The 25,196-nt window shown below is 42.6% G+C and overlaps 2 protein-coding genes across 6 annotated transcripts in view; one reads left to right on the top strand and one right to left on the bottom strand.

The window, feature by feature from the left end:
* The first annotated feature begins 2,340 nt into the window (after positions 1-2,340).
* On the top strand, positions 2,341-4,532 carry id2a (inhibitor of DNA binding 2a). Its single transcript, XM_038967200.1, has 3 exons — positions 2,341-2,806; positions 3,077-3,141; positions 3,686-4,532. The coding sequence occupies exons 1-2, from the start codon at positions 2,456-2,458 to the stop codon at positions 3,131-3,133; spliced, it is 408 nt and encodes a 135-aa protein (XP_038823128.1). The 5' UTR covers positions 2,341-2,455; the 3' UTR covers positions 3,134-3,141; positions 3,686-4,532.
* A 1,169-nt stretch (positions 4,533-5,701) lies between these two features.
* Positions 5,702-25,196, bottom strand: part of kidins220a (kinase D-interacting substrate 220a) — a 101,563-nt gene continuing 82,068 nt past the window's right edge. For 4 of the 5 annotated variants that reach the window (XM_038967755.1, XM_038967756.1, XM_038967758.1 and 1 more), the window contains exons 27-30: positions 19,208-19,345; positions 12,552-12,650; positions 11,413-11,628; positions 5,702-7,567 (exon numbers count right to left, since the gene is read on the bottom strand). In XM_038967755.1, coding sequence (XP_038823683.1) covers positions 6,524-7,567; positions 11,413-11,628; positions 12,552-12,650; positions 19,208-19,345 — 1,497 coding nt within the window. In that variant the 3' untranslated portion in view covers positions 5,702-6,523. Of the gene's footprint in view, positions 7,568-11,412; positions 11,642-12,551; positions 12,651-19,207; positions 19,346-25,196 lie in introns of those variants that run through there. The other variant, XM_038967760.1, reaches the window with a different exon arrangement.

Genomic DNA, 25,196 nt, shown 5'->3' with positions numbered 1-25,196 from the left:
GTCTTGTTCTTTTCACAAACCGAAGATGGAAGACACTTTCCCAACTCCAATGTAATTTATGAAATGCTTAATCGATGCAGGTGTACGGGCCCCGGATTGCTGGAGGACAGAGGTGACGAATTAAACTCCGATCTCTCACTGCTCTGTCCCATTTATCAGCTGAGACCTCGTGCTGACTACAGCCCCGGTCGCCATAGCAGCCGCCTGAGCGGCGCGGTGAGGACTGGCTGGAGGGCTGCTGTGAATGGGTGACGTCACGTAGCTGGCGCCAGAGAGTCTGCTCTGCGGAGAGCATGAGCTCGCGGTGCTGTTCAGTAGGCCTATTGCCGCTCGCTTGGTGCCAATTCATCACTTGTCATGGATCAGTCAGGGTGTCATGTGAAATGTACACAGCTGTGAGAACGAAAAAAAGAGGAGAGAAAATGGACAAATCCGATTGCACCAGATGTGGACATGACTGAATACTGCACTGTTGTGGAGAGATGGCAAGTTAAGCATTTCACTGTGCGTGTGCATGTGACAATAAAACTTGAACTTGAGTGCAAGAATTCCACATCTCGTCGGAAAATGCATAAAGGCTTGTGAAATATTCGAAGTTGTCTGGTGGCTGCAAAAGCAAAACTGCATAATGTACGTAAATTGCTGCCCAAACATTTAATAGCCTCTTTTTATTCAAGTGTTGGCAATATCATTTCCAGAAATATTTGGTGGTGGGGGGACGGCTATATCCATTGGTTTGTATAACATTTGTTATTGCACATGAGAGCTCAGTCTTGTACGCAGAGGACAGACTACTATCCAAACATCAGAATCAAATGCGCAGTACTTGCTAGGACTGCATTTGGTGTTGAAATGCATTTTCTGCAAGATTATATAGGCATATTGGTGGATATACAGCACTTTTCTCCCAAATCTCATTTTGGGTCGTTTTTGCAATATTTATTAGATTCGGAATATTATATCCCAAAACATAATTTTAGCAGCTGTGTACAAGGATAAGAAACACATTCTGATTCATTATAGAAAATGAATAGACTTCAGTAAACTACACATTTTAATCCACAAATCGAAACGACCACCCGCTGCAGTCCACAACAGCCCCAGTGCAATTAGTTTGTGCCGCATCACTCCGCGAGCTTTGGAGCCCTGTGCCGGGCACCAGTTGAAGAATGCAGCCGCATGTAGCCTCATTAATACAGAACAATGCTACTGTAGCCTAAAAATGTTGCAACCAAAGGATCTGTTGTTCAGTCAGTGTTTTGCATTATTGCCATTCCTGGATACCATCCTGACGAAATGTGTTCTAGGTATTATTGAGGACCTTAAGCACAGTGTCCATCCAGACGTCATCCAAGTGGCCCTATACACACTGTGACAGTCACTCTCTGGCCAGTGATCACATATGTCTCACAGTAATGTGCACAATCATACACCCTCTTGTCTTATTTCAAATATTCCCTATTGTGCAGAATCCATCTTTCCCTACTGATCCAGTGTGTGAGCAAGCATGCCATATATGCTCGGTCCAGGTCTGGTTTAATGACCCATTCAAAGTTCAGTTTAATGACCCATTCAAAGTTCACATTTCTGTTATCACCATCTTATACATGCATGGTCCATGTGTTCATTCAACATCTGATGTCATGCCCTGAGATTTGTAATTGACAATTCCTACAATCAGAATTTCTTCATCTTTAAAAATATAACATTCTTATAGGCTATCCATCACTTCAAATAAGAGATAATGATCCAATTAATCACAAGGTTGTAGTGTTATGTTGACAGTGACGGAACGCGTGTGAGAGAGGAAGGAATGCGTGTGAGAGAGACATCGAGCTTTTCTAATCTTGACTATAAACCACGATATTGTGACAATTAGAGCGTATCAGCCCCTTCACCTTTATAAATCTGGATGCATTTTTGCGCATTTTACACATGGATACAAATCATTATAAGATGTTGTATTTTAGTATTCTTGCGTTAAATCCTTCAGAAGAGCTTTGTTAACATTCCACCCTTTATTTTACATTTAATTAAAGTCATCAGAAAAATGCACGCTAGAGCTTCACAAGCTCGTGATGCCAAATTACGAATCATCAGAAACAGGTAAGGGCTCAATTTTCCAAATTGCCCACCGGAGCTGAAGAGCTCTCACGGTGCCACCTTCAACATGCGTTTTCACTGGCTGAGAACACGGAAGAAAAAGGAGGGACCAGACTGTGAGGCAGTCTTAACCAATGGTAGGACACGAGGAGGGGGGATTGACGTAACCTACTCATCCAATCAGCACAAACAAAACCCCTGCGTTGCAAACCCAGCCTGCTGGCTATATAAGCGACAATGACAGCTTGTAAATCCAGTCCGTTCGCTCACCGACCCGTCTGCGAAGGAACAGAACGAATACTAAAACCAACCTCTTAACGAAAGCACTGAACGTCTCGCACCAAGTCTCAACATGAAAGCAATAAGCCCAGTAAGATCTTTCCGGAAAAACAGCGCGAATCTGTCTGAACATAGTCTGGGAATCTCTCGGAGCAAGACTCCGGTGGATGATCCATTAAGCCTGCTTTACAACATGAACGACTGCTACTCCAAGCTGAAGGAGCTCGTGCCCAGCATCCCTCAAAACAAAAACGTGAGCAAGATGGAAATCCTGCAGCATGTCATCGACTATATTCTGGACCTGCAGATCGCACTTGACTCCAATGTCGCAATAACGAGCCTCCATCACCCGCGACCGGGGCAAGCGACATCCAGGACTCCCCTGACAACTCTCAATACAGATATCAGCATCTTGTCATTACAGGTAAGGATATTGTCTGAAATATCAGAAGAATATGAATATAAACAAAGACGCTACATTTGCTTGGGTCTATTTTAGCTATTGGTCTGCGCATTTTGAGTGCGTTTTTCTATGCGCAATTGTGGTCTATTGTGAAATTACACCATTTGCTTTACAAAAGGCATGTTATCCATTATCAACATTGCGAGGGTAGGCATTTATTTGTATGTGTAATCGTAATAATACCATGTATTTGACTGCGGCGGTGCTAATGAATATATGTTTGTTTTTCAGTCTCCGGAGTTCCCATCAGAGCTGATAACAGATGACAGCAGGAATCTTCATCGTTAAAGCCGTAGGTACGCTGTGTTCTATACCCTGTCTGTACTATTATGTCCGGGGTTTGCTTGTCTATTTGCCCACAGCCTGTTGTGGCAGAATACAACGAAATTGAAAGTCGGTGCATATTTCTGACAGTAGGCTAATCATTCTCTCATTGTTAATTGGTTCACTATTTGAACGGAATGTATTGCAAAGATTTTTGCTGTGCTGTATAGGCAAATTCTTTGTTATTATGTTATAAGGCAGCTACGCTCATCTTTAATATAAAATAAATGGTGGTCTGGATTACTACTAGATGTCTATACATAATTGGTGCAAGAAGAGGCTAGGCCCCTCTGAACTGCAATTTCGGCGGATTCTCTCCCAGATAGTAAGCTGAAGTTGAATGAGAAAGTGCCCTATGCCGCGCTAGTGTGTGTGTACATCTGGAGTCCAGGGTTTGCTCAGTATTTGAGTGTTTGGTTAAATGTTAAAACTGCGGCTTCCTCCCTGGCGCCAGTCTGTCCGGATCTCTGCCCTGTTTGCAGTTTCTAAACACGCCTCTTTCTCAATCTTTTGCAGGTGTTTGGTTAAGACACAAAACACACAGGACCTGGGAACCGGACTTTTTTTCCTAAATTTTTGTCCTCGGGTTCTGGATTTTCTTCAATTGAATCAAGAGACTTTGCTTATAAAGGACAATCTATGTGATGTGTTTTCAGTTCGGACACTCATATTATTTAACTAAGACTTGTTTTGGTCCTTTCTTGAAATGGAAGGCGCGCTATACTCCCTGCACGGGGAGAAAAACAAATAAGAGATTGTCACAAGGATTTCCTCTTATTGCCCATGAAGTCTTCGCTTTTTTTCCGGAATTGGAGAGTGAATAGGAGAGAACTTGGTTAGTTACTGTATATAGTTTAGTCTGTCTTGTCAGAATTGTTACTCTTCTTCGCACATGGACTGGACGTTGTAAAAAAACAAAAGGAACGCGCGAAACCTTGTGCACTCTGAGTTTTATCTTGTATAGTTGCAGGAATTGCACATTTCTGCAAAAGTGTAATGCTGTACTTATGCTGAAACTTTTTATAAAAGTAATAATGTAAATTGTAACGTTTTATACAAAAAAATAAACAAATCAAATGCATTATTTGAGCATGTCTCCCTGCTGTATGGAAACGTGTAGCCTAGACAGACGTTCTTGAGATTGGAGTTACAAAAGGTAAAGGCTGATGCAATGTTTTGGCTGAAAATGGTTCTGCAATGCTAGTTTGTCATGATCATCTACAATCCCAAAATGAGTTTCAATTCCCGTGCGTGAAAGTGCATTAACCAGCCCATGTGGTGGTAATGAAGTCAATGTAGTGGGAATGTCAATCTTTCATGACAGTTGTGTCAACTGAATGATTAAATGTAAAGAATGGTGAAACATTGTTGAGTGTCATTTCTTAGGGGCTATACAAGCTATACCATTCTCATTGACTAAGTTCGTCATTTACAGTGACATTGCTCAAATTCACACAACGCTCTCACAAAGTTTGCCTCTTCAATTCCTGAACATCTTGACAGTGTTCAGGAATTGAGACCTAATTCAACCTCTACCCAATCAGTGCGTGTTAACTCCCAGGGTGTAAGCATATAGGACACTGGGAATAAATGTGATTCTCACCTGTTCACAATCACAGAACATCTCTTATTGACAATATGATTCTGCATTCATCTGCTACTCACAAAGCTGTTAACGTCTAAAAAAAAAATAAACACTTCAAAACTAATTGTCATTTTTAAATGGCTTGCCAGTGCTGATCAACGTACTCTTGTCAAAGAAACACCGACCCATAGTGCTACATTTCAGGATGTCTGTGTTGGACAGTCAATATGAAAATAATTAGATTCTGCATTTGTTGGTTTTGTCTGACCGTGCAATGACAACAGTAAGGCGACCTACCTGGACACTGCTCTATGCGCAAGCCTAAACTATTGCTTTTAAAGCAGCACATTATTCCATTTCTACAGGCTCACCATTTCCCCACAAATGGGAAAGCTTAAGTTCCTTTACACAGAAGAGTATACTCTCAATTGTGCCCAACATACGACGGGAAGTGCTTAGAATCGGCATTGTCATAACTAATTTGGCCTTCTAAACTTTTCCGACAAGTGAAAGTTCATGCCCACGGTTCAGTGATGCTGCTGGCTAGGATGTCGTCTTTGGCCTAATGTGGGTTTGTATGGAGAATCTGCCACCTACTGGTGAAAATAAAGTCTAGCTGACACCAGCTAATGCACTTATGTTTTAACCCTTTCTATATGGTAGGGTTTTCCAAAGTCAGTCCTGGGGCCCCCCCTGTGTGCAAGTTAAGTTTTTTGCCCTAGCACTACAGTTGATTCAAAATGTGTATTGCTAGGGCAAAAACCACAATGTGCACCCAGGGGAGGACCCAGGACCCGACTTTGGGAAACCCTGCTATGTGGGAAATTAATGAGATTTTTTGAACAACAAACAAGTCTATCTTGAGCTCATAGGAAAAGTAGAGTTCAAGGGATGGGAAGCATGTTATGAACTGTTATACTTTATGCAGGCAGTAAAAAAAATGCATCTGACAGCCAAGATGTTTATTTTTTCACATTGCACCCTGAGACATATCAGTAGTGCATGGAACACACTTCATACCACGGAAACAGAGGTTTACCACACTGTTCATAGATTTTAAATCTTTAATTACAGCACAAAACATCAGCAGATTGAAAGGTCTTTATGCCAAACAGTCACAAATATGGAACAATATGAATTCACAGCAATACTACACCAATTAACTCATGTTTTCACTGGTAGCCTACTTGATAACTACAATTGAGGAAAATGTAGTTTAAGCACTAAGCCAATTCTGATTTTTAGTAACCTATAATGAAGTACAGTATACAACATCGCACCAACATACACCACTACCACACCAAAAGACAACATTCATACGAACACACAATTCACTACCATTTTCCAACAGCAAAACAGAACATGACAGCACAACACCTAACTGAATTACAGGGAAATTTAAATTTGACTTATTCCATATTAGTCTGTCATTAACTTTCAAATTATTTCACAAAATGTATCCTGAGTTCTTGATGTATTTTTGGTTTGTCTACAAGCCAGGACATTCATTTATCAACCCACATTATTTAATATTTTGATGATTGGCAAACAAGGTGATCTCCTTCGTTTTAATCCATGCTTATTTTGGTTGAATGCTGTAACATTTTCGTTCAAATGGTCTAACAACCTTCAATATTTAAAAAATTAAATAGCAGATTAATAGGCCTGTTTTTATTGGCATCTATATCAATGTAACAGATTTGTAATGACCTTCATTTTGTAGAAGCACATCAAGCAACGTCTACGGGACCTCAAAGGCCTGGACATTCTCACAGGACACTCTCCCTCTCATCCTCCAGAATAATGGCATCAGGGGCCCCTGTGCGTCCCTCGAGGGCCTCCCCGGTGCTCAGGGCCCTCTTGAGGATGATCCCACGCAGGTTCTGGTTGTGGACGGGCCCCGTGGTTGAGGCAGTGCTGGAGCCTGGGGTGGAGCTCTCTGTGTCTTGGTTGTCTTGGCTGGTGTTAGTGGTGGCAGCGTTGTTGCTGCTGTTGTTGTTGAGTGTGGCGGTGCTGGAGGCGTGGTTGAGGTTGCTCATGGACAAGCTGGCGGGGAACCAGGTTTCGTCGGGGCTGGAGGCCATTAGGCTGCCCTCGGACGGGGCCTCGGAGCAGATGGACATGCGGGCGATGGTGGAATCCTGGAGTCCACTCAGACTGCTGGACAGCAGGCCCCTCTTCTTTACCAGACCTTCTAGCTCCAGCTCTATCAGGTTTGCTTTATTAACCTCTTCGGCTTCCTCTAGGGAGTGGTCCGAGGAGCTCTCACCAGACCTCACCCCAGAGTCAGACGAGTCCTTCTTGTCCTGGACAATGTCGGATGTCGCTTGGGCGCCCCCCTCCTTCCCTTCTTCCTGGAGCAGAGGGGTGTTGTCTGACTCCTCGTCACTGGGGACTTTGTGGTATCGAGGCCCTGCTCCCTTCACCTTGGAGCCCCCTGCTTTGGAGGAGCTGGAATACAGCTTCTCGTCCTCTTCACTGATGGGGTCCAGGGGGGCATCTGTATCGACCGCATCCGTAGCTTTAGCCCCTCTCTTGATGGGGAAAGAGGGCTTGCGTCCCTCCTGCTCGGCCCCGTCTTTGGCCTTTTCCTCTGGGTCTCGGGCCTCTCGGCTCTGGAGGAACTGGCCCGGGTGGGGCTGGACGGGCTTCTCTCCCCCGCTTCCGGCCACGTCCAGCTGGGTCATCTGGGTGATGTACTCGCGGTAGGCGTCGCGGTACTCTGCCTGCTGCTTGTCCGTCAGCTTGCAGATATCGTTGGACGACTCCTGGGAGTTGAGGCTGGACATGCTGGGGGTGCGGTGGGTGGCCGCCTGGGGGAGGGGTGGGGAGAAGAGGGGAACGTGCGGTATAAAGGTTTTTGTTATGGTTGAGGGGGGAACGGGATGCATCATGGACGTTATTGGTTTGGGTGAAGGGGTGAGAAAGCACAATCTCATGAGGATTGTGGTCATGGTGGTGCTGTTTGAATTTACAATGCTTTATTTACAAGCAAACAGCACTGCAAGCCACCAATGAACTAGTAATGTCAGGAGAAAACTGACAGCCATGCTAGAGAAGAAGTTTATGTTTGCGTATATGTTAGCATGTTGGCGGTTGAGAGCAGAGAGGGCAAAAATAACAGCTTTTCTAACACCTTTCCTTGCCTTTTGGTGGTGTGAGTCTGCATGTGTGTTTGTGATCCGCCACGTCAACTTCCTCAACCAGGGGAGGTGAAAACTGCCATGATCTCACCCAAATCCACATGCTAATTTAGCTCTGATGAGTTCAATGACTGCTTGTGTAAGTGTATACAGTGCCTAGTGAAAGTCTACACACCCATTGCACAGTTCACATCTTGCTGCCTTAAATGTTTATCTAAAATGGGATTAAACTGGATATTTTCCCTACAGATCTACACAACCTTCTCCACATTTTCAAAGTAAAATAAAATTATAGAACATTTTCCAAATTGATTTGATTGTTGATGTCTTCACACCCCAGAGTTAATACTTGGTGAAAGTACCTTTGGGAGCCATTACAGATGTGAATCATTTTTAATAAGATTCTACCAACATTTATGGCAACACACATATATATATAAAAAGTATGTGGACACCCCTTCAAATTAGTGGATTCGGCTATTTCAGCCACAACCGTTGCTGACAGGTGTATAACTTTGAGCACACAGCCATGCAATCTCCATAGACAAACATTGGCAGTAGAATGGCCTTACTGAAGAGCTCTGTGACTTTCAACGTGGCATCATCATAGGATGCCACCTTTCCAACAAGTCAGTTTGTCAAATTTCGGCCCTGCTAGAGCTGCCCCGGTCAACTGTAAGTGCTGTTATTTTGAAGTGGAAACGTCTAGGAGCAACAATGGCTCGGCTCAGCCGCAAAGTGGTAGGCCACACAAGCTCACAGGACATGACCGCCGAGTGCTGAAAATAAAGCATTTTGGTCATATAGTGTAATCTTTCAAAAAAGCTGCGGTAGCAAGGATTATCCACACATACTGAGCAGCTCATGTTATAGACAGAATTGTGCTACATGGCAGACCAATCCGAACTCATCTCACGGCATGTCCAGCACACCCATTATCTCAGCCAATCATGGCTAGCGGGTAGGTTCCTGTCTATTTCCGTGGCTAAACCAACTAGGCTCATAATTTAACAATTGTATTCGTATTTACAGTTGGCATACACCTTTGTTATTAAAGCACATGAAAGTTCACATGTTCCAGAAGGCATTTCTGCCAAAAAACGCATGTTGATTAAAAAAATTAAACATTGAAATGCCTCTCCTGTGAAGTAGGGACATACACCTAGCTACTTGAAACGGGTCACAAATAAAGATTTATTGATTGCATATGTCGTCACACCTCAAATCAATACTTGGTGGAAGCACCTTTGGTAGTCATTACAACTGTTAATACTTTTTGAATAAGATTCTACCAACCTTACACAACTCTTAGTGCAACATAATCCATTGTTTTTGTCAAAATTGCTCAAGCACAGTACATTTGGTTGAGAATCATTGATGGACAGCAATATTCAAACCTTGTCTCTGATTTTCAAGCAGATTTAAGTCAGGACTGAGACTGGGCCATTCAGGAACACTGAATACCTCTTGAAGTCATTCTGGTGTCTTAGGCATTCAAATGTGTGCAATCGCTGAAAAAAAAAAAACTCTATCCCAGCTTTTTACCTTTGCTCTATTAATATTTATTTTGATCCTGACAAACTCCCCAATCCCTAAAAGTGACAAGCATACACATAACATGATGCTGCCACCACAATACTTGAAAATACAAAATGGATCAACAACATTACATTCACTCCACATTACTGGCCTGTTTGACAAAGTAAAAAGAAGGAAAGCTGTATTATAAGAATCTACTTCAAATCCTCCATTCAGTTTGCAACAATGCCATTAAGTAATACTGCAAGACAACACAGCAAAGAAATTAAGTTTTGGGCCTAAATTAAAAACTATAGGTTGGGGTCAAATCCAATTCAACACATAGTGAAACCCTCTGTATTGTGGTGGCAGCATTATGTTATGGGCATGCTTGTCACCGGCAGGGACTGGTGAGTATGTCAGGATCAAAAGAAATATGAAAAAGAGCAAAGACCAGGTAAAAAGTTACAGGAAAACCTGCCATAGTCTTCTAAAACCTAAGCCTCGGATAGAGTTTTACTTACACAATTACACACATTGTAATGCCAAAGACACACCAGAATGGCTTTCCAAGAAGTGTTGAGTGTTCCTAAGTGGTCCAGTCTTAGTCCTGACTTAAATTTGCTTGAAAATCAGAGAAAAGGGTTTAATACTGCTCTACATCAATGGTTCCCAGTCAAAGTTTCTGATATTGAGCAATTTTGACAAAAACAATGGATATACAGTATAACGTTAGCCATGGATATCTGCAAAAGTGTTTATACTGCTCTCAAGAACATTGCTTCTCAGAATTCAGCAGGCCATATCGACAAAGATCGGTGCAAAAAAGTTGTGATGGACTACTTTTCTGCACAAGGTCAGTATGAACTGGAGTGACTTGACAAAACGGGCCAAACAAGCTGTAGCTAGCTACAAATCAAATGGAAAAAGACACACTGCCGTGAAGCATTAATCCATGTATACGGGTAAGAGTCTAGCTGCATCTTCAGATATCATGTGGCTGGGGGGGGGGGGGGGGGGGGGGGGTTATAGCATTTCTTTCACAACCCATCAAAGTATCTGGGTAAGCATCATCTAATAATGATAAAATATGTGTATCTGGACACATTCAAAGTCAGATTAGGATATAGGCCAAGGACTAGATCAAGTGTATTTTTACCTGTAGTCTTTCCTTAATGTAGGCTACTACTTTCACCGCTTTTAGTCTTGAAATCTTTGGTTGTTTACTACACTACTCACGCTGTTTAGCACATGGCCTCACATGTGAATCCTTAAAGAGATGGGTGGGTCTACGGCTTAAGAGGGCGTGAATGATGCTGAATGGGTGTAGACAAAGAAGAGCTCTCCAGTATGTGTACCAAAACATTTTCTCAAAAGTGGGGTGCAAGTTTATCAACTTTCAAAGCAGAAATACTTTCCCATTGCTCCTCAACTGCAGTGTATGATATAGCATTTGAAGCTCTGAGTCTCTACTTTTATCTAATGCAAAAAAACACCATTTCACATTTTGTTACATAAGACCGAATTGAGGTGGTTGGTCACATTTTTTATTTGAAACATTTTCTATAATTTTACTTTAACTTTGAAAATGTGGAGTAGGTTGTGCAGATCTGTAGTAAAAAAGAATAATAATAATTGTATCGTTTAAAAATAATAATAATTTCAAGACAGTAAAATACAAAGACTGTGCAAGGGGTGTTTAGACTTTCACTAGCAACTGTACTTGCATATTTGACTGCTTACATGTCTGCTTTAAGGGTATTTGGATGGCTTGGTATGTTTGTGTATTTTTGTGGGTATGTGAATGTGTTTATCTGTTCTCATGAGTAGAAGACAGGACCTGAGTCTATGTATGTACTGCAGGTGCATATGAACGTGTGTTGCAGTGTGTTTGTGTATGTGAGTGTACCGTATTTATCAATGAGTGTCTGTGTGTATGAGTGTACGTGTGTGCGTGCATATGTGTATACAAGTGGGTGTGTGTGTATTCAACTCACCACGGGCCAGTGCTGAGTGGGTCTCTGGGGCTCCTCCAGACCCAGGCCTGCGTTACTCAGCTCCTCGAAGCTGAGGTTGAAGCTGTAGCTGCCCACCTCACGGGGAGCTCCCTGGTGCCTGGCCGTCTCCACGTTGACCGCGCTGCTGCCCTGCTCGCTGGCCGCATGAGACTCATCCTGCAGGGCCTGGCTCTCCCCGTGACGCTGCTCCATCACCTGGGAGAGGGGACTGTTAGAGAGAAAAGCATACAGCCAGCCATGTGCAGAGCAAACATGTCACCACAAGGTATACATAGACTCAACATAGGAAATATTTACAGCTGCAGAGCCAATATACAGTATAACCACTAGCTATGAAACCAACATACACCTACTAACTCCATAGAACAACACACAACCAATGGGAATAGATTCAGCACACTGCCTCTACCAGCTCTTTACCTAACGTATAGGCTACCATCAGCTGCTGTAGGAAGCCAATACATCACCATCATCTTAATACTTTAGACTTTTAACACAAAGTCAGTACTAGTATTATAGTTCAATAGATGGTGAGTACATCTGATGTCAACTCTATAGGGCCTATATGCATACAGTAAGTGGTCCGGTCTCCACATCAGATGGCCTGGGAAGTGCTCAGAGGGAAAAATGCAATTTATTGTAAAACCATGCAGCTATTCAGAGTCAGACCCCTCGACTGCATGGAGACTGGCTGACTGCAGCTCCCACTGACAATAACCTTCCTTCATCTAAATCTCAGCCATCTTGGACCAGATGGCTCGCTGGCTGGCCACGTTCTGGCAACACAACATTCGTTTGTGGAAGGAGGCACAAACGGACATCTGATCAACGCAAGCTACATGTGTTCCTGATTCCAGCCCCCCGAGCGAGCGGAGCAGACTGCAGACTTTCTCCTAATACGGATTATAAAATCCTCCGGTGTCTCCAGAGAGGGCTCAAGATGTATTACAAGATGCCCTGATTTTTTAGAAGACAATAAAACAACTCACAAAACACAAATCCGGTGAATAACATTTTTAATAATAATAATAATCAGGAAATCGATATTAATGTACACATCAAATAAATAAAAGGAGGATATGGATTATTTAAAAGCGGAGGTGGAGGTTTTGTCTTACCATGCCTCTGAAGAGTTGCCAGTCACCAAAGTTCATGTTCATCTCTTTCTTCAGCTCTTCCAGGTTGCATTGGGACAGCACCCGGCCATTCACATTGGCCTAACATGGAGAGAGGCAGAGACATGATCACAATTGATCAAATACATGCACATTGGGCCAGTTCGGCCACAGATAAAACCTAATCCTGGACTAAAAAGCACTATCAATGGAGATTCTCTATCAAGCTTGCTTTTTATTCAAGGATTAGGCTTAATCTGTGTCCGGGAATCTGCCCCATACTGTATAAATTAGGGCGTAAGTGGGCATAAATTGAGTAAAGTAGGCCCATATGTACAGTTCCAGTCAAAAGTTTGGAAACACCCAATCATTTAAGGGTTTTTGTTTATTTTTACATTTTAGAATAATAGTGAAGACATCAAACATATGAAATAACACATATGGAATCATGAAGTAACCAAAACAGTGTTAACTTCTACTTGGTCACAATCCCGGATCCGGGAGCACCCTCATCAGTAAAAAAGCTGACTAGCATAGCCTAGCATAGCGCCACAAGTAAATACTAGCATCTAAATATCATTAAATCACAAGTCCAAGACACCAGATGAAAGATACACATCTTGTGAATCCAGCCATCATTTCTGATTTTTAAAATGTTTTACAGGGAAGACAATATGTATTTCTATTAGCTAACCACGATAGCAAAAGACACAACTTTTTTTTCCCACCATTTTTTTCCTGCATAGGTAGCTATCACAAATTCGACCAAATAAAGATATAAATAGTCACTAACCAAGAAACAACTTCATCAAAATAGATTTTATATTTGAGATTCTTCAAAGTTGCCACCCTTTGTCTTCATGACAGCTTTGCACACTCTTGGCATTCTCTCAACCAGCTTCATTTGGAATGCTTTTCCTACAGTCTTGAAGGAGTTCCCACATATGCTGAGAGAGGCAGAGGCTGCTTGTTGGCTGCTTTTCCTTCACTCTGCAGTCCAACTCATTCCAAACCATCTCTTGGGTTGAGGTCAGGTCATTGTGGAGGCCAGGTCATCTGATGCAGCACTCCATCACTCTCCTTGGTCAAATAGCCCTTACACAGCCTGGAGGTGTGTTTTGGGTTATTGTCCTGTTGAAAAACATATGATAGTCCCACTGAACGCAAACCAGATGGGATGGTGTATTGCTGCAGAATGCTGTGACCATGCTGGTTAAGTGTGCCTTGAATTCTAAAGATATCACCGACAGTGTCACCAGCAAAGCACCCCCACACCATCACACCACCTCCTCCATGCTTCACGGTTGGAACCACACATACGGAGATCATCTGTTCACCTATTCTGCGTCTCACAAAGACACGGCGGTTGGAACCAAAATCCTAAAATTTGGACTCATTACACCAAAGGACAGATTTCCACTAACATCTAACATCCATTGAGCATGTTTCTTTGCCCAAGCAAGTCTCTTCTTCTTATTGCTGTCCTTTAGTAGTGTTTATTTGCAGCAATTCAACCATGAAGGCCTGATTCATGCAGTCTCCTGTGAACAGTTGATGTTGAGATGTGTCTGTTACTTGAACTCTGTGAAGCATTTATTTGTGCTGCAATTTCTGAGGCTGGAAATGCTAATGAACTTATCCTCTGCATCAGAGGTAACTTTGGGTCTTCCTTTCCTGTGGCGGTCCTCATGAGAGCCAGTTTCACCATAGTGCTTGATGGTTTTTGCGACTGCACTTGAAGAAACGTTCAAAGTTCTTGACATTTTCCGCATTGACTGACCTTCATGTCTTAAAGTAATGATGGACTGTCATTTCTATTAGCTTATTTTAGCTTTTCTTACCATAATATGGACTTGGTCTTTTACCAAATAGGGCTACCTTCTATATACCAACCCTACCTTGTCACACCACAACTGATTGCCTCAAACACATTAAGGAAAGAAATTCCACAAATTAACAAGGCACACCTGTTAATTGAAATGCATTCCAGGTGACTATCTCATGAAGCTGGTTGAGAGAATGCCAAGAGTGTGCAAAGCTGTCATCCATGCAAAGGGTGGCTACTACCTTCCGATGGTATACAGTAGTCCTGGGCCACATTTCCAAACATGAGCTTGTATGAACTCTACATTGCTATACTTTCCTCAGGAAACAAATGTGTTCCCGGTTCTGCACCTCACAAAACAATAAATCATTTTACAAAGACAATGTCTCACTTGAAGTGTTGTTAGGTGGGCCGACTGGGGTCTAGAGCAGTGGTTCCCAAACTTTTTATAGTCCCGTACCCCTTCAAACATCTCCAGCTGCATACCCCCTCTAGCACCAGGGTCAGCACACTCTCAAATGTTGTTTTTAACCATCATTGTAACACACACACACACACACACACGAACACAAAATTTTCGCCTAAAATGACATACCCAAATCTAACTGCCTGTAGCTCAGGCCCTGAAGCAAGGATATGCATATTCTTGGTACCATTTGAAAGGAAACACTTTGAAGTTTATTGAAATGTGAAAGGAATGTAGGATAATATAACACAATATATCTGGTAAAAGATAATACAAAGAAGAAAAAAAACGTTATTTTGTATTTTCTTTGTACCATCATCTTTGAAATGCAAGAGAAAGGCCATAATGTATTATTCCAGCCCAGGTGCAATTTAGATATTGTCCACTAGATGGCAGCAGTGTGCGCGCAAAGTTTTAGTCTGATCCAATGAACCATTACATTTCAGTTCAAAATGTTGTATCAAGACTGCCCAAAGGCCACCTAATTTGTTGAGTAATAACTTTTCATGTTCAAAACTGTGCACTCTCCTCAAACAATAGCATGGTATTCTTTCACTGTAGTAGCTACTGGAAATTGGACTGTGCAGTTAGATTAACAAGAACTTAAGCTTTCTGCCAATGTCAGATATGTCTATGTCCTGGGAAATATTCTTGTTACTTACAACGTCATGCTAATCACATTAGCCTATGTTAGCTCAACCGTCCCATAAGAATAAGTGTGAGTTTTTGTCACAACATAGCTCGCGGGAAGTGAAAAAGAGTTCTTATAGGACGACCAGGGCACAAATAATAATAATCAATACATTTTGCTCTTTATTTAGCCATCTTACAGAATTTTTAAAATGTATTCCTCAAATTGTGAACAACTCACCACAGGTTAATGAGAAGTTTGTGCTTGAAAGGATGTACATGAATCTGCAATGTTGGGTTGTATTGGAGTCTCAGTCTTAAATAATTTTCCACACAATCCACTCTCACATAGGTACGTGGTTGAAAAGGGCATCAATGTCTTAACAGCGCGATTTGCCAAGACAAGAAACTCTGAGTGCAGCGCTATCCAGAAATCTGGCAGTGGCTTCTGATTAAATTCAATTTTCACAGAACCGCTTGTTGCAAATTCGATGAGGCTCTCTTGTTCAGATATCGGTAAGTGGACTGGGGGCAGGGCATGAAAGGGATAATGAATCCAGTTGTTTGTGTCATCCGTTTTGGGAAAGTACCTGCATAATTGCGCACCCAGCTCACTCAGATGCTTCGCTATATCACATTTGACATTGTCCGTAAGCTTGAGTTCATTTGCACACAAAAAATCATACAATGATGGAAATATCTGTGTGTTGTTCTTGTTAATGCAGACAGAGAAGAGCTCCAACTTCTTAATCATAGCCTCAATTTTGTCCTGCACATTCAATATAGTTTCGGAGAATCCCTGTGATTCAGATCCTTCAGGCGAGAAAAAGCATCACCCAGTCGTGTGAGAAACTCATCATGGAAGCGGTCAGACAAGTGAAAATTATGCTCAGTAATGAAAACTTTAAGCTCGTCTCTCAATTTCAAAAAAAAAGTTGTCCCTTGATAACCAGAGCACTTCTGTATGTTGTAAAAGTGTTACATGGTCGCTGCTCATATCATTGCATAATTCAGAAAATACATGACAGTTCAGGTGCCTTGCTTTAACAAAGTTAACCATTTTCACTGTAGTGTCCAAATTCCCTTGGCAGCAAGAGCCTCTCGGTGGATGCTGCAGTGTACCCAAGTGGCGTCGGGATCAGCTGCTTACACATGCGTTACCACTCCACTTCGTCTCCCTGTCATGGCTTTGCGACATCAGTACAGATACCAACACATCTTGACCGCCAAAGTCCATTTGATGTCACAAAGCTGTCCAGTACTTTAAAAACATCCTCTCATGTTGTCCTGATTTCCAGTGGTTTGCAGAAGAGGATGTATTCCTTAATTGACCCCCCATAAACGTAACAGACATATACCAGGAGCTGTGCCAGGCCCGCCACGTCTGTTGACTCATCCAGCTGTAACGCATAGAATTCACTGGCTTGTATGCGAAGCAGTAATTGTTTCAAAACATCTCCTGCCATGTCACTGATGCATCGTAAAACAGTGTTGTTTGATGAAGGCATTGTCTGTATAGTTTTTGGGCCTTTTCCCCCAGCATTGTCCCAGCCATATCCGCGGCAGCAGGAGGAATTAAGTCATCCACAATAGTATGGGGCTTGCCTGTCCTAGCCACTTGGTAGCTCACCATATACGATGCTTCTAGCCCCTTCTTAATGGTATCTGTTGCTTTTATACGTCTTACTACTCAAAAGTCGTCTTTATTCTCGCTCCAAAAACTCCCATGGCTTATTTTTCAAATTGGCATGTTTTCGTTTCTATATGTCTGCGCAAGAGTGAAGGTTTCCCGCGAGAGAGTAACGGTTAATGTGATTGGATGTTAATTATTTGACGAGGCTACCTGATTTATTTATTTAACCAGGTAGGCTAGTTGAGAACAAGTTCTCATTTACAACTGCGACCTGGCCAAGATTAAGCAAAGCAGTGCGACACAAACAACACAGAGTTACACATGGAATAAACAAACATACAGTCAACAACACAATAGAAAAAAGTATATACACAGTGTGTGCAAATGAGGTAAGATAAGGGAGGTTAGGCAATAAATAGGCCATAGTAGTGAAATAATTACAATTTAGCAATTAAACATTTGACATTGTGTTGCTATTTCGCTAAACACCAGATGGTATCATTTTATTTTTGGCAGTGAAACGGAGGCTACTCAGGCGAGAAAAAAACCTCACCCAAATGTATGGCTCCGTTGGAAAATGTACTGTTTGAAAATGTGAAGAAAAAAATGTGAATCACATTTTTATTTGGCGTACCCCCGACGGCATTGCTACGCGTCACACAGTTTGGGAATACCTGGTCTAGAGGATTTGATATATAGCCTAGACATTGATGACATCCTGTCTAAATGGACTGGAAGCTCAATGCAGACAGCGACTTTGGCTGTTTTGTTGGGCCATATAAAGCCTACACAGATCATTATTAAAAGGCCCAGTGCAGTAAAAAATGTGATTGCCATGTGTTTTATATACACTATATATACAAAAGTATGTGGTTACACCTTCAATTTTGTCGATACGGCTATTTCAGCCACATCCGTTGCTGACAGGTGTGATGGAGCTTTGGCCTGCCTAGTAAGAAAGAAGTTCCAAACCTCTCTGCCAATAACAGCTAGCTTTCAGTTTTCCCCTCCCCACTCCGACCACTCCCAGACAGTCCTAGCAAAAAAATCTTGCTTGAGAAATGTCTCTTTGCTAAGAAGCTATTTTTGTTTCTTTTTGACCATTTTAATTGAAAACAATCACAGTACAGTATGGAATTGTTAACCAGAAATGATTTGATATTGAGATAAAAACAGCTGCATTAGAACTTTAATATAGACAAAAATTAGACCCTTGGGTGTTGCTCAATATGCATACTACCATGCCCCACACTCTCATGCTGCAAGTTTGTTCTCTGAGGTCTTGAGTACATACAAATGTACATTTGAAAAGCAATGCGCTCTCCCATGCTACTGTATTAACTTTGAACAATACAAACTAAACAAGATAACTACATAAAGCAAACGTGAGCTTGTAACTTCATAATTATCAGCTAGCTATATGTGAATCCTATTAATCTAGCCAGCCAGCTAGTTTTACATGTAAAAGCGACCTAAAACTAATGTTGTTATGAACGGTAGCTGGACAAAGTTAGCTACAAATTCTTCATGGGTAGCTAGCGAACAACCAATTCTTCGTTAGCCAGCCTTTGGTCTATGCACGCTACAGTGGATATTCTAGGCAGTTAAACATGCCAAAATTAACACAGTATGTATTTATTAACGTATCAACATAAAATATTGTATTCAGGCAACATATGCGATGCGAGTGGGCAACATTTCATTCCAAAGTTGGAGTTGATTTTCTCTCACTTCAGCTCAAAACCAGATGGCATTCAAGAAATGTTGAGATGTATTTTATGTGTTTGCGTCATATTACATTCATATTTCAGTTGACGCTTGCATCGATGCATGCTTTGAAAAGTACGCATCTGAGAATTGGCCTCTGTTTTGCATACTTTGATTTGGACTCATACTCCAACTGTTCCGTTCTACAATTTGCGTGCTCGGAGCACGGTAGTATGCATATTGAGAAACACCCCTTGTGTGAAATGTCAGTCACTGACATGACTGATATTGAATCTTTTGAATCAACTTTATTGACAGAAGTGTTGTATAAGCAAACGTAGGAGGCCGAGTGTGTGTATATGAGGGTTGTGTGTGTGTGTGTGTATAGCAGGCCTCACCTTCTTGATGGTGGAAGTGTACTGGGCCAGCATGCTAGGGTCCATGCCGTCGATGTGTTTGACGCGCTCACACACCGCGTCCGTGTTCAGAGAGCTGAGGAGTACAACAGGGGCGCCTGGTACCCCGGAGCCAGAACCCTGTCCCACAGACAGACACAGAGACAGAGACAGACTCAGAATCACCATTTGACTAAGTAGCGTAGCATGGATCATTTACAACCACTGCAAACTCATACGGTTAGCGCAACGCTTCAACCACCACAGTGTAACGTTACACCAACCACAGCTAGGTTAATGTGAACGAAGGTTAACACTGGAGTATCTATTCACTGCAACCAGGAACACTATTCCCTTTTTCACAGCATGGCACAAAGACAAAAGAGCAAGCAAAACCAAAATGCAATTATCTTTGTTAGTGCAAGCACCTGTGAGGTAACAATAGAAGAGCATTGTAACTAAAGTGGCACCAGATGTGCAATATGGGCTCTGTTGGGGGTCTTTATGTTAATCTGAACACTGTAGATGGTAGTGCAGTATTCAATGTACACACATGAGCCGTGTGTGTGTGCGCGTCTCCCCCTCATATAAGCTAGAAGAGTAGCCAATATCCTCGCCCCCCTAATGATCTCGAACCAGAGACTCCCAGCTAGCCTGACATGCCACCCACTAGCAGTGAAACAAAACACAACAACCCTCCTCCTCCCTCCCCCGCTCTCTCTTTCTCTCTATTAATACCACTAGGACATGGTTTCAGACTGAGCAACAACAAAACAACAGCTTTGTCGACATGGGCGAGAAGGCGGCGAGGCTTAGAAGATGTCTGTGCTCGCTCTCTCGCTGCGAGTGCTTGTTAGAGAAAATAAGCTGTAGACGTCTTAACAGAGCCGAGCAGAACGGGGTGGGGGGCTGTCGCTCTGTGAAAGGAGGCAGAGGGTGAAGGTCAGTTAGGGAGGTTAGCTACTGTACACAGACAGTGCTGAAGGAGTGTAGCGTACTGCTGTATCAGCTGCACTAATAGTGTGTGTGTCTATAGCAGTCAAGACTTGCTGTAACACACTATCTGCATGTCTGCTATGCAAAGGAACAAGTATCAAAGGAACATAGACAACTTTACCTGTTAAGTTTTATAGACATTTCTTGTGTCAGTTTGATTAGCATGCCCCTGTAGCCTTTTTCATTAAAAGCACCAGAGAGAGCAATTATCTTGTAGACTGTAGAGCTCCTCAATAATGATGGCCCATATGATTTCTGCCTCTTAGGTGTAGAAATTAGACTACTTGACAGGCATTTCGAAACATGCTCCTAAATTGAGTCTCGCAAACATGGCAACATAAACTTTCTGGTGAGTTTTGTTGAACTCAACTAGAAGTAGGATTCATGATACATAATACGTTGGATGACCTAGAAGAGGCCTAAATTCGAGAAATATTGTACATTCAACTAAAACTACATTCAACTACATAAAACGACCTTATCTAGAAGAAAACATATTATCTGTGGAGGTCTAATGCATGCCGGGCGGAGGGAAAAGCATGACGTGTTATATTAGCTGGCGGAGGTGAGGTAGAAAGGTGGCGAGAAAGTTAGAGACAGTGAAATCCAAAGAGATGAGTGTACCTGCTTGGGTCTGACAGGCTGTGACAAAAAACTGCTTTGGGGAGAGAAAGCAAGGGATAGAGACAGACAGGACATTAGACCACATGCTGAAGTCATCATAGAACGCAAGAGAACAGGAGACACATTCACGTCAGACTAGAAAACAAGACATTTATCTTGAAAAACAGCAGGCAAAGGCACTTTTACAGCATTCCGTCAAGCAAAGACAAACCGAGAAGCCATTTAGTTTCAAATTATTACAGTAGGAAACGGAAAAAAAGACATAATTATTTTTTAGAAACAGAGGACATTCTGAAGATGATCTTTGCAGAGAGTACGAACAGCGTGATGCGCGTGATGTTTGGAGAGAAAGTGAAGCGGAAAGCAGAGAAAGAGAGCACTCTTCTCCCCTAACACAGAAAAGCAGAAGTTTCCATTCTGAGGAAGCCTTAAAACCTGGTCCTCCACCCAGACTTTGTATGTGTGACTGTGTACACTGTGTCAGTGTGTTACAGTGTTCCATTACGTACCCGCATGTGAGTGTGTGTGTGTATGCACACAAGTGTGTGTAACTGTGTGTGTGTGTGTGTGTGAGCTCCCTGTGTGCGATAAGGCTGTAATTACAGTGGTGCGGGGCGTGGGCAGCAGAGGGATGGGGAAGAGGAAACAGAGGCCTGTGAGGGAGGAAGCGTCTCTGTGAGACGATAAGCCCTTGTGCTCATTGAGTTGCTGCTTCCGTCCTGCTAGCCTCTGATGCTAATCCCTCCTCATCCAGCCCTATGGGGATATAGCCGGTACACTATTCATCAGCTGGGGCTAGGCAATTACACTGGACTGCCCACTGCACACACATACAGACTGTGCTATATACACAGACCAATAGAGAGCGGGGAGGAGAGAGTATTAGAGGGATAGCGAGAGGGTGGGATACAGAGGGTGATGGGAATCGAAAGAGATGGAGAGGGATCAGAAAGGACAGTAGGCATATAGGCCTTTTCCTGTTGGACTTCCATAGTGAACAGAGCAAGTCAGTCAGACACATTGTACTTACCAAAAGGAAACCTAAGCTGAGACATTGGCCATGGTAAAATGTGTATATCCAGTACTAATTGCCATGTCATTAGCCTTTAGTTACTTCAACCTTCCTGTGCACTAGTTCTACACGAATGTGCTCCCTACATGCAGATACTGTATAGAATGGTAGCAGTTGCACTCGCACAGTGGTTAGTTCACTCCTGGACAATGAGACTCACATTCAAACAGGACTGAGCTATCACAATTCGCTCCGGTGTTGGCCACAAACGGGGGAGCCACCGGTGCAACTATTCAACACGAGACATGACATTGTCACTGACATACCCCGTCTGCTTTCCAAACCATGTTAGTGTGTCTGGCCGATGGAAAAGGTTAGCTGTGTGTGCGCGAGTGCATGGACAGCATTTTGGTGTGTGTTTGTGTGTGGCGAGTTGTGACAGTCAAGACGGAAGGACACAGCCGCTCCAGCCAATGCCAACACTCCACACCAGCCTGTTGTGTTACCACAGGGAGATCACTGGTAGTGGGGGTGGGGAGGCCCTCTCTGGCATCCTCAGCAATTACATCCGGACACGGGCACAGAACGGGGCACAGGGTGGGTAAGGGAGCACTGGATATAAGAATGACTCAAACTAGTATGGGATGTAAATAAAATACATGACAACACAATCCTTGGAGAGTGAAAAGACGTTGGGAGGAAAGAAAAAGGGGTACATGTCATGCGAGATGACATTATGGACCTGAAGGCAGATGGAGAGGTCTACTGTGACCCACTGCTTCTGCTATCAGGTTGTAAATCACAGCTGGCCTGGTACATTGTTTGCTGCCTCCATTCGTGATGCACTGTTTCCGTTTCAATGACTCAATATTCTGGACAAAAAAACGGACGAATGTAACTAAGGCTGGGAACGTCAATACAATCAAACTAGCAAGGGCAATGATCACACAAGTCAGTCATAGCGTGGCTAATAGGCTAGCTTATCTATTTATGTAGAAAGCTAAAAACACAGAGCCTAACGTTAGCTAGACAGTTAGCATATCTCTTGCCTTCGCAAATTCACTCTAGCTATCTACTCCGATTACAGAGCACTCTCGTCTGAGTGTGCCAGAGTGCAGAATAACTGATGAATTTACGAAGGTGCAACACCTGCTGAATATGACCAGCATCAGTAAACGTAGGCAAAAAAAGTAACAGTCAAGAATACTCTAGGTAACATGTAAATAGTCAAACCAGCTCTGCTACAGAGAGTAAAATGGTCAGAGTGAGGTGTTCTCATTTGTGTCTGGAAGTAGCTAGCTAGCAAACTAGCCAACCGTAGCTAATTAGCTTGGGTGCTTGGTTGGGACAAGCATTGGCAGGCAAACTGCAGAAGGATGAGGAAGCAAAAATTCCCTAATGTTTATCAAAGAAATGTTGACGGCCTACTAGCTGAAAAAGTTTGAGAGGGTTAATCTAATGTTCTTTCGTTAGATTTTAGCTCATTTTGCTCTGGCTAGCATTGGTTGTCGATCTTGTCGTTGTTGATGTGCATAGATGAGGGAGAGAGAGCCTATCTTTTCATGGTAGTTTGATCAATAGGACTGTAAAGTTCCCAAATGTAAGAGGGCTCCTGTGGTGTTTACATATTTGTATAATTCAATTCAGGTGTATTTTGTGGCTTTTGGCGAATGCGTTCTAATGATCTAAAGTTGCGCTGTTGCAACTGCCTGTAAACACACAGTCCAGTTCAAAGTGAATGATGTGGCACATGGCTTGTTTGTATAAAGGTCTACTGTAGCTCTGATTGACTATAGCGCACCGGTCTGTGTATACTCAAGACAGATGTTAAAGTCGGTTTTATTTACTGCAGTGTCTATTATTTCTCCAAACGCATGGCCACTTTCCCACTCGATATTGCGATAGAATTTTCACAAATGCCTTAGTATACACTACCGTTCAAAAGTTTGGGGTCACTTAGAAATGTCCTTGTTTTCCATGAAAACATACATGAAATGAGTTGCAAAATGAATAGAAAATATAGTCAAGACATTGACAAGGTTAAAAATAATGATTTTTAATTGAAATAATAGTTGTCCTTAAAAACTTTGCTTTCGTCAAAGAATACTCAATTTGCAGCAATTACAGCCTTTGGCATTCTAGTTGTCAATTTGTTGAGGTAATCTGAAGAGATTTCACCCCATGCTTCCTGAAGCACCTCCCACAAGTTGGATTGGCTTGATGGGCACTTCTTAAGTACCATATGGTCAAGCTGCTCCCACAACAACTCAATAGGGTTGAGATCCGGTGACTGTGCTGGCCACTCCATTATAGACAGAATACCAGCTGACTGCCTCTTCCCTTAATAGTTATTGCATAGTTTGGAGCTGTGCTTTGGGTCATTGTCCTGTTGTAGGAGGAAATTAGCTCCAATTAAGGGCCGTCCACAGGGTATGGCATGGCGTTGCAAAATGGAGCGATAGCCTTCCTTCTTCAAGATCCCTTTTACCCTGTACATATATCCCACTTTACCACCACCAAAGCACCCCCAGACCATCACATTGCCTCCACCTTCACAGATGGTGTCAAGCACTCCTCCAGCATATTTTCATTTTTTCTGCGTCTCACGATTGTTCTTCTTTGTGATCCGAACTCCTCAAACTTAGATTCGTCTGTCCATAACACTTTTTTCCAATCTTCCTCTGTCCAGTGTCTGTGTTATTTTGCCCATCTTAATCTTTTCTTTTTATTGGCCAGTCTGAGATATGGCTTTTTCTTTGTAACTCTGCCTAGAAGACAAGCATCCCAGAGTTGCCTCTTCACTGTTGACGTTGAGACTGGTGTTTTGCGGGTACTATTTAATGAAGCTTCCAGTTGAGAACTTGTGAGGAGTCTGTTTCTCAAAGTAGACACTCTAATGTACTTGTCCTCTTGCTCAGTTGTGCACCGGGGCCTCCCACTCTTTCTATTCTGGTTAGAGCCAGTTTGCACTGTTCTGTGAAGGGAGTAGTACACAGCGTTGTATGAGATCTTCAGTTTCTTGGCAATTTCTCGCATGGAATAGCCTTAATTTCTCAGAACAAGAATAGACTGATGGCTTTCAGAAGAAAGTTATTTGTTTCTGGCCATTTTGAGCCTGTAATCGAACCTACAAATGCTGATGCTCCAGATAATCAACTAGTCTAAAGAAGGGCAGTTTTATTGCTTCTTTACATCAGCACAACAGTTTTCAGCTCTGCTAGCATAATTGCAAAAGGGTTTTCTAATGATCAATTAGCCTTTTGAAAATGATAAACTTGGATTAGCTAACACAACGTGCTGTTGGAACACAGGAGTGATGGTTGCTGATAATGGGCCTCTGTACACCTATGTAGATATTCC

This window comes from Salvelinus namaycush, chromosome 28 (genome assembly GCF_016432855.1).
Source record: "Salvelinus namaycush isolate Seneca chromosome 28, SaNama_1.0, whole genome shotgun sequence".
In the NCBI taxonomy this organism is placed as follows: domain Eukaryota; kingdom Metazoa; phylum Chordata; class Actinopteri; order Salmoniformes; family Salmonidae; genus Salvelinus; species Salvelinus namaycush.
The sequence above is the reverse complement of the archived record's forward strand: the minus strand, read 5'-3'. Positions and strand labels throughout refer to the sequence as shown.